Genomic DNA, 16,798 nt, shown 5'->3' with positions numbered 1-16,798 from the left:
TTTACCGGTGTTTCTTACAGGATCACAGGTGAAGGGTCACTTACAGGAGCATGGGTGACTCAAAGGCAGCTGTATCTCTGCAAAGCCCATCCCAGCATGGATGACAGATGACTCATGAAAGCTACATCCCTGGAGCTTCCTGAACAATTTGCTGGCAGCTCAGCCTACAGTTGTTTACTGCTTTTTTAACTGTGGGTGAAGAATCTTGTAAATTTTTGTGTTCTCAAAGCCTTATTTTCCCTTAATTCCCTGAGCCTAATATGTTACATGAGCTTCCCTCCTCTCTACAGGAGGTAATGTTTCAATTTGGAGGACATAGCTATACAGTAGTTTCATACATGAAGAACCATTGTTTAATCCTGATCACAAAGTTAATGATTATATTTTCTTTTACGTGGTTGTTGCAGTAACTTTTTGAGAATATATGGATAAACACATATTCACTCCAAATAGGGCACAAACAGATGGAAGGAATATTCCACCATTGGTGCAAGTAAGTTTAATTGGGGCTGCTTACAGGAGAATAGATGAGGGGTTACCTATAAGGATCATGGGTAACTTGCCAGCAGCTACAGTACTGAGGAACTTTTCCTCCTTTAGAAATTGTGAGACTTTTATATATCCTCAAGGAAGGGTAGAGCTTTAGGGACCTCATGAGCCAGATCCCCACTTTCAAGAGGAAATTTTAGGGGGGCCCAATCTTGAGATTTTCTTGCTGTAATCACAGCTGCTATGATTTTTTTTTTATTAACTTGAGTATTTCTTATATACATTTCGAGTGTTATTCCCTTTCCCGGTTTCCGGGCAAACATCCCCCTCCCCCCTCCCCTTCCTTATGGGTGTTCCCCTCCCAACCCTCCCCCCATTGCCGCCCTCCCCCCAACAGTCTAGTTCACTGGGGGTTCAGTCTTAGCAGGACCCAGGGCTTCCCCTTCCACTGGTGCTCTTACTAGGATATTCATTGCTACCTATGGGGTCAGAGTCCAGGGTCAGTCCATGTATAGTCTTTAGGTAGTGGCTTAGTCCCTGGAAGCTCTGGTTGCTTGACATTGTTGTACATATGGGGTCTCGAGCCCCTTCAAGCTCTTCCAGTTCTAGCTGCTATGATTTTAAGATGGTAATACCACATCTTGCTAAGACCATCACCCCCAAACAGTAGTTTTTAGAAATGATTTGTTTATTTTATGTATGTGAGTACACTGTTGCTCTCTTCAGACACCAGAAGAGGGCCTCAGATCCCATTACAGATGGTTGTGAGTCACCATGTGGTTGCTGGGAATTGAACTCAAGACCTCTGGAAGAGCAGCCAGTGCTCTAAACCATAGTTTAACTTCTGCATTTTCGTCTTAAATAGATTTTGAGTTGTCTTTTGTATATCACTTGATGTTAGGGTCCAAGTTCTTGTATATATGTGCACATGTGTGCACATGCATGCACACATGTGTGCACATGCATGTACACATGTGCATATGTGTGTGACACTTTTTCCTTGGGACACATAAACAAGAGTTTACTTACCCAAGACAAGGAACTGCTGACAGACCAAAGTAAAAGTTCAACTTAATGAACTAATGAGTTTATTGGGGTTCCTTATAAGAGTATGGGTGAAAGGCCATTTACAGGAACATGGAGAACTCAAAGACAGCTGCATCACTAAAAGCCATCCTAGCATGGGTGACAAGTGATGAAAGTGGGAACTCTGGACATCTCTGCACATTTCAGACAGTTCAACGATTCAGAGAATTTCTCCTCAGCAGTTCCCTTACTGATTATATAAGATGAATTGCTACAGAACTCTCTCTCTCTCTCCCTCTCTCTCTCTCTCTCTCTCTCTCTCTCTCTCTCTCTCTCTGTGTGTGTGTGTGTGTGTGTGTGTGTGTGTGTGTGTGTGTGTGAATGGACAGAACAGTATTTTGTGTGTCTTCCTCTATCATTGTTTATCTTATTGCCTTGGGAATGGATTCCTTTCTGAACCAAAAGCTCACCATTTTGGCTAGGCTAGATGGCCATTAAATCCTAAGAATCTATGTGTCTCTCTGCTCATGCACCAATGGAGTCACAGGCACATGCATTCATTCCAGGCATTTAATATGAATGCTGAGGATTTCAACTCAGGTCTGTACATGCACAGCTAACACCCTTACCCACAGAACCATCTTCCCAACTTTCTTCTTCTTCTTTTTTTTTTTATTTCTTATTTACATTTCGAATGTTATTCCCTTTCCCGGTTTCCGGGCAAACATCCCCCTCCCCCCTCCCCTTCCTTATGGGTGTTCCCCTCCCAACCCTCCCCCCATTGCCGCCCTCCCCCCAACAGTCTAGTTCACTGGGGGTTCAGTCTTAGCAGGACCCAGGGCTTCCCCTTCCACTGGTGCTCTTACTAGGCTATTCATTGCTACCTATGAGGTCAGAGTCCAGGGTCAGTCCATGGATAGTCTTTAGGTAGTGGCTTAGTCCCTGGAAGCTCTGGTTGGTTGGCACTATTGTTCATATGGGGTCTCAAGCCCCTTCAAGCTCTTCCAGTCCTTTCTCTGATTCCTTCAACGGGGGTCCTGTTCTCAGTTCAGTGGTTTGCTGCTGGCATTCGCCTCTGTATTTGCTGTATTCTTGCTGTGTCTCTCAGGCGAGATCTACATCCGGTTCCTGTCGGCCTGCACTTCTTTGCTTCATCCATCTTGTCTAATTGCGTGGCTGTATATGTATGGGCCACATGTGGGGCAGGCCCAACTTTCTTCTTTTACATAGGTTGTCTAGTTGTCCTGGCATCATTCTTTTATTCATTCATTCATTCATTCATTCATTCATTCATTTTTTGAGACAGGGTCTTACAATGTAGCCCTGGCAGTCCTGAAACTAACAATGTAGACCACATTGGCCTAGAATGCACAGAGATCTGCCTACCTCTCCTTCCTGAATTCTGAAGTTAAGCACCTGCTAGGTCTCTTTTTCTTGAGTCTCAATTCTATTCCATTTATCCATATGTCAGTATCATAGTGTCTTTTTTTTTTTTTTCGAAGCTGGGGACCAAACCCAGGGCCTTGCGCTTGCTAGGCAAGTGCTCTACCACTGAGCTAAATCCCCAACCCCGTCATAGTGTCTTGATTATTGTAGCTACTGATAAGTTTTGAAATCAGGATGCATGAGTCCTTCAATTTTGATCTTTTCAAAATTGTTTTGTCCATTCTATGTTTCTTGGATTCCCATATAAATTCTTAACATCCGTTTGTCAATTTCTTCCAATAATCTGTAGATTGTGATGGACTGAATGGGTTCATTCCCAACTCATGTGTTGAAATCCCAATTCTCACTAGAATTCTAATACTTGGAAACTGGGCCCCTAAAGAAATAATTAATGAAGCCATCAGGATGGCTGATAATATTAGTGTCTTTATAACAAACACCAGAGAGCTCACTTGCTTTCTCCACAGGTGCATCCTGAAGAGATGCCAGGTGAGAAGCTGATTGGCAGCAAGTGATGAGCAGTGTCCTTGCCAACCCCTGAACTAACTAGTTGGAGCATTGATTTGAGCCCAAGATAGGAATGGAGACCTCTTACAGTAAAACAACTTGGAGTGCTGAGATCACAACTGATTTCAGGGAATCTGACATCCTCTGCTGGTCCCATGGGCATCTGCATATATGTTCACACACACACACACACACACACACACACACACACACACACGAATTAAATAAAATCTTTGGAAAAACGGAAAATACATTTTAGAGACTAGTTTCATGAAGGATTGGAAGTGAAACTCAGAGCTTTGTGCTTGCCAGACAAGCACTCCATCAACTAAGCATTTGCAGCTTCAAGCCTTTACTTTTTAAAGCCAGGTGTGGACTTTTTAGTTGATAATAGTGTTTACCTTTCTGTACTCTGAATACATCACTCTATTGCCTTCTGACGTACATTGTTTCTGACCAAAAGTCAGGTGTTAAATTGTCTTTGTGGGTCCCTTTTTTCTTGCTACTTTCTCAATTTGTGTACCTTTGTCTTTAAACAGTGACTGTGAAGTATCTATGAGTGGCTCTCTTTCTGTTTGCTATGATTGGGATATAGTTTAATTGTGTCCCCCTCAAAGGTTTATGTGATGAAAGACTTGGACTCCGGGGTGGCAGGACTGGAAGGTGGTGGAGCCTTTAAGAGATGGAGCCTGCTAGAGGTCCTTAGGTTATTTGGGGTATGCTTCTGGGAAATAGTTCTGTGTGTCCCCTTGAGTTCTAGCATGGGCTGTTATAAAACGAGAAAGGCTAGCCCCCATAGTCTCTCTGTTCCTGTCTTGATATGCAATAGTCACTTGTGCTATTGCTGTCTCTGTTCCGAGCTGATGCAGCTTAGTGGTGGCCCTTGTCTCAGAGTCTTCTTTATGCTCTTTCTACTTTAAAAATTTAAAACTGTGACCTAAATTCACCTCTTTTCCTCATTATTAAACTCTGTGAGGTATGTCTTTATGGTGAAACATTGACTGATAACCAGTTTTTATTAGTGTGGTTTGTTGAACTTCTTCCATCTGATTATTTTTTCATAAAACTTTGAATTTTTTTCAAACATTTATTCTGCTCGTATAGTGTAGCTATTTCCTCCAAATAGAAACACTCCTTCCAAGAGGACTGACATAACTTAGAAGGCTCAGGAAGTTCACAAAACTTAGAAGGTTCAGGAAGCTCTTGAAATGAGGTTCTCTAGGCTCCTCCCCAAGATTATATAAGCAGGGATCAATTTCTCCACCCCCAAGACTTTTTTGTTCTGTTTTGTTTGATACAGGGTTTGTCCGTGTAGCCCTGGATGTCCTGGAACTCCCTCCGTAGACCAGGCTGGCCTCCAACTCAGAGATACATCTGTCTCTCTGCCTTCCATGTACTGGTATTAAAAGCATGTGCCACCACCACCCAGCCAAAGATTTATTTTGTTATTTTTTATTTTATGTTCATGTGTATAGGTCTGAGTATATGTACGTGCACCATTTGCATAAAAATGCCCCATAGAGGCCAGAAGCATGCATTGAATTCCTGAGAACTGAAGTTGTAGGTGGTTGTGAGCTGTCTGATGTGGGTGCTGGGAACTTACTTAATCAAAGTCCTCTGCAAGAGTTACCCACTGACATCTCTCTAGCTTCAGCAGCAAACAGTGTTTGAGTAGAGACTCCAGGAGGCCAAGCAGCCTGCAAGTTGTTCAGGGAGGTCTTGTAAGTAATCCTTAACCAGTGTCCCTTTAAGTAACCCCCAATAAACTAATTGGTTCAGTAAGCTAGAGTTGGGTAAATTGTTTATTTGATACGTTGGGGGATGAATACATGTTTATTCCCATCTCCCCTAGGAAGAGTCAGCAGCAGCTTGTTTCTCTTTCTTATTCTTTATATCTCCAGTTACTAAACACTTTGGATGCTTAATGCTGTCCCATGGGTCATGTTATACTTTCTACTTATTCCAGTGTTTTCTATTTATTTCTCTCTTGACTTCTGCATTAATAGAGGCTTTTCCTTCATCATTCATGTTTTCTTACTCTAGTCTGGAATTAGCATACTCTATTCTTTCTAGAAGTTGCCCTAGAAAACTAGTGAGTGGTCCATTGCAGAAGGAGTTGAGAAGCTAACACCATGCTATACAAAGGCAAAGCAGCTGAAAACGAAGCACTTTTTCAAATCCATCACTCATCCTCATCAGGTTGGAGTGGGGCAGACACACACAGGAACCCAAGGAACTCCTGTTCCACTCAGGACGATTGAAGACTTGCTCCACAGAAATTGTTGAATTGTGGAGGCCTAGAGTAAAAATTAAAGTAGGCCAGACAATTAAAATTTGTAGTTTTGTGTGCTCTTGGGAACTTTTTCTTTAAGTTCTTTCTTTGTTGTAGGGCTCCAACAAAGAACAAGCTCATGCTTCTGACAGGGGAAGAAAATCTGGGCATTCTAAGCCCTGTCCTATCCTCAAAAAAAAAAAAAAAAAGCTGCTGAGGCAAGGCTTACCTTTATTGAAGCCTTTGTGGCAGGGGTGGGTAGATGGGGAAAGGGAGTTCTCTGTGGTCATCCTGCCTCACCTTTGGGGAGACAGAACATTAAAAACACAGCCTAGAGTCATAGGCTCCCCAAAACAGCACTATAGACCATGGCCTCTCCTTGCCACTTCACTATTACACTACAGGAGACTTGTAGGATTCCTTTCTCCTGGTAATCAGGGGTGTTACTTTTCTTTTCATTCAACTTTGACCCAAATTTAAATTCAAGATAGTATGCATACTCATTTGTTTCTATAGGGATATTTTTCAAGGTCATTTATTACATTTGTTTGCTGCTGTCACAAATTACCATAAATTTGGTGACTTAGAGGAGCACTTTGACTGCTATTGTGGTAGCACTTGTCTGTCATTCTGGAGAGGTGGAGGTAAGAGGATCAGAAATTCAAAGGTATCCTCAGCCTCACAGTGAATTAAGTAAATTTGAAGCCAGATGGGGTTACATTTGACTATGCCACAGAGAGAGGCAGAGGAGTCTTAAAACCTCACAGTTTTAGATACTATTCCTGTACTGATCCCTGATTCCTGGCTCCTGATCCCAGGCTGTGTCCCCAGGCATTTTTGTTTTCTCCATCTTTATTAAATTGGGTATTTCTTATTTACATTTCAATTGTTATTACCTTTCCCAGTTTCCAGGCCGACATCCCCCTAGCCCCTCCCCCTCCCCCATTACTGCCCTCCCCTCAACAATCCTGTTCACCCAGGGACTAAGCCACTACCCAAAGACTATACATGGGCTGACCCAGGCACTTTTGAGCTGGCCTTCCTCACTGGTGGCTTTTCCCTCCCTTTTGTCTCAGAGCATTTCTCTCATCAGCTCAGCCATTTGGCCACAGGATTTTACATTTCACCCACATTTCAGGGCTTTTGGATAAGGAGTGCTACCTGAACATCTTGCTGTTCCTAAAGTTCTTAAGTCCATTGCTGCAGTCGGGATCTTGAATGTCTCTCAAAAATCCATGTTTAAGGCTTAGTCCCTCAGGTGGTATACTGGGAAGTGGAGCCCAGTGGGAAGGAAGATGTCTTTAGTTTGTTTGAAGGGTCTTTGGGGACTCCAGTCCCTTTTTCTTCCTCTCTTTTCCCTCTTGGTAATGAAGCATCCAATTATGCCTCATTACACAGTCCCACCATTTGGTACTGCCTTGTCACAGGCCCAGAGTGAAGGGGCCAAGCAGGCATGGCCTGCAACACTGAAACGAGAGCCAAAAATCAATCTTTTCCCTCTACAAGCATATTGCCTCATGTATTCCTTGTGCTAACTGGAAATCTGACTGAAACAACCAAGCCTCCATTACATTCTCCTCTATTCTTTTCCCTGCTCACCTTCTGCTGCTTTTCCTTCTGCTTTATCTCTAAGCTGAAAACACAGATTTCCAGCTATTGCATGAAGAAAGCACTGGCAGTATTGAGTGGAGCCGTACCTGAAACTTAGATGACCCAGTATGTAGGCTCTACCTCACATTTCTGGTGGGGCAGTGAACACTGCTCTCCCTACCCTTGCCCAGGCTTTTGCAGCCTTGATTCCACATTGTGTGGTACGCATAGCCTGTGCCCTTTCCCTGAAGTCCTAGGCACCCTCAGCAAACCAACTTTTTTTTTTTTTTTGGATGTAATAAGCAAAGGCGAGGTTAATTACGGAGATTATGGGGATCTCTGGGTCGACACGTATCCTGCGCAGGAGACAAAGGTGTCGACCAGCAAACCAACTTTGACTCACAGCTTGGGGGTCACTTGCAACTTCATGACTGATTTGATTCCCAACTCTGTGGTACTGGCCACACATTTTATCACATTCCCCTCTGGAAATGCAATCGCAAACATGCAGTTTCTTCATGTCTGGCTCATTGTCGTAACCCGCTTCCTGAAGTATGTGATAGAATAAGAGCTCAAATGGGTTGAGAGAGACCTGGTAGCCAATAGGCAGTGCACACAGATGGAGAACGATGGATCCGTGAAGGGCAGGCTTCCTTTTCATTTCCCTCCCTTCCCTGAGGAGCCCAAGAAGCAGCCATCTCTCTGTTCAGTACCTTAAATAAACTGTTTATTCAGGAGGAACAATTAAAGAAAGTGATTTTGATGTGGATTACAAAAACAAAGAAGCACAAGTTTTTCCAGGTTCAAAGACTAGATGGTCCTGCTGCCATAGGTACTGCCAGCTCCAAGCTGAGTATGTGAGTGGGCCAGTGTGCATGTGCGTGCACGAGCGCACACACACACACACACACACATACACAAACTGTCTACAACGGGGTGTGGACTGAAATGAATGACCATGTGTGTCTGCAGCTTGGTCCCTTCCCTGCCCCCCAAACCAACAGTGGCTGTGTGAGACGTACAGCAGCAAAATTGAGGCCTTCATCTTTCCCTCCCTCCCCCTTAGCTCTCGAGCTGAGACCCCATCTTCTCCGGTGGCAGTTTGACCACCCTCAGTCACAAAGAGTCTCAGTGATCCTGTCAAGACATCTGGGGGAGGAGGAAAGAAACAGCCAGGGCACCAGACGTGTAGCTGGGATCTCGCTCATTGGCTCCCAGATCCATGCCCTCCCAAGTGACACTGCCCAGCAAAAAGCCACCCAGAGAGGCTGTCCCTGTGGATGTGGAGAGCAACCACTGTGTCTCTGGGTCCACACCCCACAGCTCCAAAAGGTCTAAGCCCTAGTCAGAGAGTCAAAGTGGTCAGGTTTGTTCCCACAGGTGGACATTTGGGTACAGGTATGGGACCAAGAGCAAGTTCCTGTGGTTTGACAGGAAATTATGATACACTTTTCCTAAAGACGAAACACCAAGAAGGGTCAGGGCCCTGGCAGCAATCTGGAATGGTCTCTTGGATAGGCAACCCCAATCCTACCCTGAAAAAAATAAAGTAACAGTCACAGAAGAGGCAGGTTCTGGAGCATGGTTCCGCCCTAGAGCGGTGCAGGTTAGGCCCGTAGCCACGGGCCCACCCATAGGCACGTGTAATAGAATCTGGGGCTGGCCTTGAGTGGGTAGGGCAGGTTTCTGCTCTGTTCCTGCTCCACCATCCCCGCATGAGGTATTGAGCTTTCCCTCCCCCTTCCCCCTTTCCCCTCTTCCTGCTTATGGCTGTATCCCATCCCTGCTAATACTAGAGGTCATAAGTAAGGACCAGCCCAGCAGCTCCAGACAGCTTTATGTGGGATCCAGCTCAAAAACCCCATCACTGGTGGGGGTAGTAAAAAAGGAAGGTGGGTCTGAGACAGTGGACTCTGGCCCCCCACTGCCCCTCCCACCAGAGCGCTTCTCCCCCAGGCGCAGGCTGCGTTCAAAGTCTAGCAGTTGCCCCATAAAGTTGAAGTTAGGTGAGATGTTAGACTTCTTCCGCTTGACCAAGTCGTAGGCATCGTTGAGTGAGAGGTTAAGCTTCTGCATGAGGTAGGCCACGGTGACAGTGACAGAGCGGCTGACCCCTGCCAGACAGTGGACGAGCACCCCACAGTTCTGTGACAAGGCCTCATCTAGGTAGAACAGGAAAGAACAGAAACACCCCCTAAGGGTCACCATGAGTGAGGCCAAAGCTAAGTGAATTTCTGGGGTCATCATCGTTGTCTCCCCACCCTGCTTAGAGCATATCTGGGAGGTCTCACTGGTAGCTAACCTGAGCTCTACCCCCACCTCCCCAAGTGTCACATGTGCTCTGGGAATGCAGAGAGTAAGGAGGAGGTGGCCAGGAATCAGTCTGGTGGGTGGATAGAGTGGGCTGGGGGAGGGGTAGGGAGGACTCACCTATGAATGCAATGGCCTCCGGAAAGAACTGAGACAGATTCTGGCTCCAATGATCAGAGATGGGGATCTGCTTGTAGTGGAAGTCACCATTCTTCTCAAAGAGGTTAGGAAGGTTAGGGGTGACATTGAGGATATAGCGGATGCCAAGCTTGGCAAGGCTTTCCAAATTGGCTGAATCGCGAGCACTGCCTAGGTAGAGATTGGGCAGGATCTGGGCTGGGAAGGGTGGTAGCAGCCCAGCTGGAGGGGATGTGGTGCTCTCAGAATCTAGGCCACAGCTCAAGGTGTCTCGGTCAGCCTCGGACTCTGCATCAGAGAAATCAGTGCTCAAGCACAGGCCACCAAGCCCTACCACAGGCACTGGGCTAGACATTGAGCCCAGGCCTGAGCCAGCGCGACCACTGAAGCTGGTTTCACACAGGTGAGGACACTCGGCCTGGAATTTGCTGAAGCCGCCTGTCAGGAAAAAAGGGTGAGGTCTTACTAACATGCCTTCCTGGCAGCCAGGTATCCCTGGCCTATACAGCTCCCCGGATTGGGGGTTGCAGATATTGCTAAGGGGAACACATAAGCCAGCAGATTCCTTACACGTGCTATGCTATGGACACCCATCCACCCTCGCTCAGCATGGCAAGTGCCCAATGCAGCCCTTAGTCCCGGGGCAATAGCCTGTGACCCAGGTTGTTTCAGATCAATTCTCCCCATTTTCCAGATTTATAAATGGGCTTGGAGGGATGAAGGACTTGCCCAAGGTCATGCTCATCTCCCCACCTCCAAAAGCTCTCCAGCAGCTTATTGGAGGGAGGCCCTTACCCTATATTTTAGACAAAATAAGACTGAGTTTGCCGAAGGTTAAATTAATTATGAACTCCCCTTGGAAAGAAGGACCTTTTCTCCCGACCTGAGGCCTCTCCAGAGCGCTCTCTCTCAGACCACTGACCCTCACTTACCCTGTAGGTAGTATGCTGGGTAGCCTTCTTCCCGCAGCTTCTGGAGCAGGATGCCCAGCACCGAGTCAGCATCCCACTCTTCAGCTTCCTCTTTAGCCTCGGCTTTGGCCTCCGCTTCGGCCTCGGCTTTGGCCTCCGCTTCGGCCTCGGCTTTGGCCTCCGCTTCGGCCTTAGCTTCAGCCTCCGTTGCTTCGGGCTGACACTGGCCACTACCCTGGTCATAGAGGATCACAGGGGCCGGTGGCGGAGGCTGCACCGGTGGCCCAGGCAAGAGCGACCGCACCAACATGCTCCCTCTCCGCAGGCGGCGCAGCATCAGCGAGGGCAGGGCCACGCTCAGCGCCCCGCAGATGCGCGCCGACTCATACAGCTCCCGGCTGCGGCAGTCCAGTATCAGAAGCTGTGGGCGCGGGGACGACAGCTCCTGACGCAGCCACAGGCATGACCGACTCAGACTCTCCATGGTCGCGCAGCGTCCTGCACGTCGGGCAGCGGGCGCTGTGGAGAGAGTCAAGGCGCGGGGTGAGGGCAAGTTTTCTCTACTCCCGCAGCGTGGACCAGGCTACTGAGGCGGGAAGTCAACCCCTGTCCTGAGGGAAGGCGCTCAGTGTCCCCGCAGGGACATTCCTCTACCGCCTGCTTCTCTCCTCGCGCTCCACCCACAGTGAGAACACCAAGGAAGGCGCCCCGGGAAAAAGACCCGAGGCTGCCGCCACTTGGGCGCTGTTCCCTGCCCCGCTTAACACATGGAGTTTTCAAGAGATATACCCCAGAAGATAGCTAGGCGTCTAGCGGCCTCTTGAATGAAGGCATTTTCTGAGGTGCTAGGAGGACTAAAACCAGTTCCCTCCACACCCCTTTTCTGACTTTCTCATTTACTCTGATCTCCATCACTCCCCAAGTTCGATTTTGGATGGGTGGAGAAGTTGGGTTCAAGGCCCGGCTCTCCTCTCTAGCCGGGAAGACCCAGAGAACAAGAGGGTCACCGAGGTGATGGGCCTCGGCGAGTCCCGTCCCGTAAGAGCTGACTCGGCCCCACTCCTACCCACCCCAGGAGAGAACAAAAGGAGAGACCTGGAGCGAGATCCAGAGGCAGGCGGCCAAACGCGGACGTCCTCACCACAGCTAGTGCCAAGGCAGGGCGCAGGTATCGTTCATGGAGACGGAGTCCCCAGGCTCCGGCGCTCAGAGAGGGCGGGGTGGTGGAGCAGGCTCGCACGTGGAAGCCAAGCCTCGCGCCACTCGTGCGCTGGCCGCTTCCTGGCTGCCGGATCCAGATTCCACCTTGGAAGGCTCTGCCTTCGGACGGACTAAGTAGCAGCTCAAAGGGGCGGGACGGGGCGGGGCGGTGGGGCGGTCTCAGGGGGCAGGCGAGCCAACCAGTGCTAACGAATAGCCTGGTGGGAGTTGCAAACCTCAAGCTGAGCTAGGGCTTCCACCCAGGCGGGACAGGGTCGGGGCAGAGGCCAAGGGCAGGTCGGGGGCCCAGCAGGGGACATGTTGCAGTTGCCCCTGCTTGGCGCCAGTCTGGTCCCTGGAAGCAGGAAGAGGGGTGGGGACAAAAGCCCAGAGCCCCAGAACCAGAAACTGTCTCGAACAACTCAACAATCCTGATCTGGAACTAGATGGCCCCCATCTGTATAATGGGCTAATCGGAGCCTTCTAAAGTGTTCTACTGTGAGATGCCACTAAAAAACTGAAGTGACAAGGCAGTTCCCGGGTGCGCTATTTCCATCTGGGCTTCATTTGTACAGGTCTAGCTAAAGGTACGCAGGAATTCTGAGCACTCGACTTTAAACTGAGACACTGTGCTCTTATCAGGTGAAGGCGGGCGCCTCCCCATAACATCTTTCCCATAACCCCCTGGATGGATCCACGTGGAGGGAAGTAGTTTTACTGCAATATGTCCCTATCCCCATGCTCCTTCTGGCTTTTGCAGTGGTCATGACTATACATGTCAGTGTCCCAGTTTCTGAAACTTCAGCTTGTCTCCACCCTGCCCCATTCCAGAGCACTATTCAGTCCACAAAGGCTAGTGGCCTCCAACCAGCCCATCAGACAGGTAATGAACAGGAAAGACACACAAGGGCTCTCCTTGCCTGGGTCTTCCAGTCCAGCAGGACACACCAACAATAAGCAAAGGCACTGGACCAGATATCGGGGTGATAAGTGCTGACAATGAAAGGAGAGGCAGGGGAGGCTTCTAAAAAAGCCCCATTTGGCCATGTGTCCTTTCTCTGCTAAAAGCCCAAGAAAAGCAAATAACAGCGTTAAAGGAAAACACACAACAGATAAGATAAAGCTCGCACAAAATAATCAAAGGGTTAAGACCCCGTAGATAAATGGGTAAGGAACTCAAGGACTGCATACTCTGCCCGAAGGAAGGAATGTGATGGGGTAAGAATATTTGGGGAAAGGTTGAAGCTCAGGCAGGGAAGGAAAGCCAATTCAAAAAAAAAAAAATAAGGAAATACTTCCCAGTCACGACATTAGTAGAATGTTCTCAAAATGAGACCGCCAAGAGTTGGCAAGGTTGCTGTGAAACACATGTGGTGTTCTTATCCTAGGAGGGATTTTGTTTTGGTAGCACCATTTTGGAAATAGTGTAGCAATATGCATCAAGAACAGGACAAGAAGGTTGGACGGGGGTGGTGGCCCACACCTTTAATCTCAGCAGAGGTACTTGGATTTCTGTGAGTTTGAGACCAGCCTGGAGTACAGAACTAGTTCCAGGACAGCTGGGGCTGTACAGAGAAACCTTGTCTCATGAAAACAAAACAACAATTCCAAACAACAAATAAGAACCAGACAAGAAAAACTCATACTTCTGGGGCTACTTCTGGGGCTCTACCTTAAGGAACCAAAGACAAGAAAGCAGACTGGTGCACACAGAATGGGTGCTACAAAGCATTTTTCTCAGGAGTGAAAAAATACAAAGCCTTCGAAAGAGTAATATTTAGTACCATTGCAGACCATCTATGCACGTTGAAATGTCTCCTCTCATGAGCCAGAGTTAAGATGAGATGCTGTGTGAAGTGATGACAAGGTAGAGGCAAGCCATACAGGCTCAGACGATCTCGGAGGGCCTTTCAGGTTTTCCCCTTTCCCTACCACTGTAGTTTACCACCAAACTCAGAATACTGAGCCCTGCCTCATCATGTCCCTGCTTCTAGGATGAGTTCCAATGTCGGTATTCAAGGGTTCTGGGCAAATGGGGCTCCAACCCAGGTCTCCTCTGCTGGCTGCTCGTGCCCCAGCCCCTGTGCGCCATTGTTCTCATAGGGAAACCTGTAGGGTTCCTTCTCTTTCTGCCTAGCCATGGATATCCAGACTGTGTCCTTCCTCCATACCCCACTGTACTTGTAGGGAAGGCCTTGGTTAGGGCAGAGGTTGAAGCCAACAAAGTTCTGCAACATGTCACACTTGTGAGTTGGGCTGACTGGGGCTTGATTATGTTGTGGCCAGCGAAGTGGTGGCATGAGGCCATGGATGCAGACAGCTGAAGAGACAGTATCCCACCCTCCCAGTCCTGGATGCTGTGCGCTTGGAGGGAGAATCTCCAACCAGAGGGAAATAGTGGTATTCCCGGTAATCTAGGTGTGCTCTTAGGAATGGGCTTTCTAGAGGAAGTGATAGGAACTGCCCTGAGGACGAGCAAGGGAGAGAGGGACCTCCCCATTAAGGAAAGGGAAGCCTAGGCATCGACAACCAGCTCCACTCCTGTCCACACCTGAAGAGCACTTTCCCTACACATAATTCCAGGCGCCTGCTAGCAAGGCCCAACCCTAGTGTAAGATTCGAGAGGATGACAGATGCTCACTCTCCAAAGTCAGTGCTCAGTGCCCAAAGCCTGTCTCACCGCAGTGCCAGAAAACAGGTCAAATGGGAACCTGTTGCCACCCCCGCACTGCAGGGTTCGGTGAAGCCAAGGGCCCCCTCTCCTTCCCCCACTAACCGCCCCCACGCCCGCAGACTCTGCTTGAGCGCTGGCCCCACCCATCTCCCCCGCTTCTCGCTTCTCACTTCTCCAGCAGTCAGGATTTAGGGAGACCGAGGCACACGGGGCCCTCCCCGCGCCCCTTTGGTGGGTGGAGTCAGGGGACGCACCACTTGCCGCAGGGTGGGCGCTGAGTCCACTGTCGCCCCCTCTAGGACTTCCGACTGCCTGGGCCAACGAACCTCCCCACCAGGTCCACTGCATGTTGTGGGCGCTCCCAGGTCCCTTGAGATGACCGAGAGCGGCACTACTCGCAGCAAAATGCAGGATTCCCGCCCAGCCCAGTGGCAGGATTTCGGTTGTCGCTGCCCGGTCACATGGCCCGGAGCGCAACTCCCAGAGACAACGTTTCTACCAAACCCAGTCTTTCCCACAAAACCCTCTTTCCGCTGGGAATGGCTTTATGATTTTCCTTGTAGGGCTCCTCGCGGGACTGGGAATTCCTCCAAGGCAGGAACGGGCGTGTGCTCGGTCCCAAACTGACCCCAGCACCCCACTGAGGGCCTGCTACTTGCGCCCGCCCGCCGGGGTGCTTGCAGAAGAAATGCTCATTAACAAAGAAAGCATGAATGAATGAAACTAGTTGTTGCCTGGGGGAGCCCAGGAGGGTGCTGCTCCTGCTTTTTCCTTCTACGGAGCACACACTCTTCCCAGACTCACACGTGCACACAGAGCACTTAAAGCATTCAGGCAGGATGGGATAAAAATAGTGCATGTTGACTCTTACAAAAACAGCCCACTATGCGCTGGACCTCTTTGGTCCCAGCTAGGCCTCCCCCATTTCAATGCCTGTCTCTCTGTTTTTCCAACCCCGCGGCCCCTTGCCTCACATCTAAGTACTGTACCTTGGGCCTCAAGTGCCTTCTTTATTTCTTAGAGAAGAAGAGGTCAGTTTTGGAGGAATCTCAAGACCTTTTAGGGAGGCACCTGGAGGGGTGTCCCAAGCTAATGAGCCACTGCCTTGCAGGGATGCCACCAAATGCTGCAGCCTTTAGAGCCTGTGTGCCAGGTGTTGGGGGGGGGTTGTGGGAGGGACTCAGAGACATGGTGGGGAGGTGAGGGCTAGTTGCGATGGAAGCGGAGCAGGATGCTGAAGTCCCAGCAATCCAGCAGGTGTTTCTATATGTTGGGGTGTTGGGGATGCTTGGAGGTGTCGTTGGGGACTGGGGAATGTCAGCTGTTGGGGTATGCATTTGTTATAGTGGGTGGATTACAGTGTCTCTGGACTGTCGGGATGTGGGTGGGTTCTGTAATGGACATATGGGAAGTTTGCGACGGTAGGAGAGCATTTGTGTTGGGGGAGAGAGAGAGAGAGAGAGAGAGAGAGAGAGAGAGAGAGAGAGAGAGAGAGAGAGAGAGAATGAGCGGGCGCGCGGTGGGGGGAGAGAGGAAGAGAGGGCAGAGGGAGAGGGAGAGGGAGAGGGAGAGGGAGAGGGAGAGGGAGAGGGAGAGGGAGAGGGAGAGGGAGAGGGAGAGAGAGAGAGAGAGAGAGAGAGAGAGAGAGAGAGAGCGCTAGCTCTAGGCTAGTGCAGACATGTGTTGGCACTGTGTCAGCACCTCGGTGTGTACTGGGGTGTGGCAGGGTATGGGATGATGTTGGTGAGTTGGGATAGTGGTGAATGGTGGGGCAGGGGGCTGCTGATATGTACAGTACAGAAACCTGTGTGCTCATGACCGCGAGGCTGGTGGAAATGGCAGGGGACATGGAAGGCACAAGGACAGGGTGGCAGGGGAGTGTAGTGATAGAACTAAATGGTTCATGTAGATTTTTGTTCCCCAGGATGCCCTGGGGCCTTTGGGATGTGGTTGGCAGGGCCATAGGGGTCCACAGTAGAGGAACATACTTGGGGGAATGGCAGCAAGGAAGGATGGGGTGAGGTAGGGGGCAGGGCTCTGCGTGTTCTCCTCACCTCCGCTAGCCTCAGCTTGATCCCTGGCTCTGTGCTTCGTGACCAGGAAGTTTCCGTAGCTCAGGCAGTAAGAAGCGCCGTTTGTCACCGGCAAACGCCACCAGAGCTCAGGGCGGCGGCCTCGCCTGGAGCTTAGGGGTTGGTACCGCCATATGGCCGCAGCAGAGGGAAAGTCCAAATC

The 16,798-nt window shown here is 49.3% G+C and overlaps 1 protein-coding gene across 1 annotated transcript; it reads right to left on the bottom strand.

Moving 5' to 3' along the window:
• Positions 1–8,040: 8,040 nt before the first annotated feature.
• Positions 8,041–11,967, bottom strand: Dusp9 (dual specificity phosphatase 9). The gene is made up of 4 exons (NM_001037973.1): positions 11,785–11,967; positions 10,711–11,208; positions 9,761–10,216; positions 8,041–9,492 (listed from the first exon to the last, which is right to left on the bottom strand). Exons 2-4 carry the CDS (start codon positions 11,171–11,173, stop codon positions 9,167–9,169), a joined length of 1,245 nt encoding a protein of 414 aa, NP_001033062.1. The 5' UTR covers positions 11,174–11,208; positions 11,785–11,967; the 3' UTR covers positions 8,041–9,166.
• Between the last annotated feature and the right edge of the window lie 4,831 nt (positions 11,968–16,798).

Source organism: Rattus norvegicus, chromosome X, assembly GCF_021556685.1.
Source record: "Rattus norvegicus strain SHRSP/BbbUtx chromosome X, alternate assembly SHRSP_T2T, whole genome shotgun sequence".
Lineage (NCBI taxonomy): Eukaryota > Metazoa > Chordata > Mammalia > Rodentia > Muridae > Rattus > Rattus norvegicus.
The sequence above is the reverse complement of the archived record's forward strand: the minus strand, read 5'-3'. Positions and strand labels throughout refer to the sequence as shown.

Coding starts and splice junctions, on each gene's coding strand:
- Dusp9 (NM_001037973.1), bottom strand. CDS start 11,173: ATGGAGAGTCTGAGTCGGTCATGCCTGTGGCTGCGTCAGGAGCTGTCG. Junction 10,217..10,710: donor CCCAGCATACTACCTACAGG/GTAAGTGAGGGT, acceptor TTTTCCTGACAG/GCGGCTTCAGCAAATTCCAG. Junction 9,493..9,760: donor GGAGGCCATTGCATTCATAG/GTGAGTCCTCCC, acceptor TGTTCTACCTAG/ATGAGGCCTTGTCACAGAAC.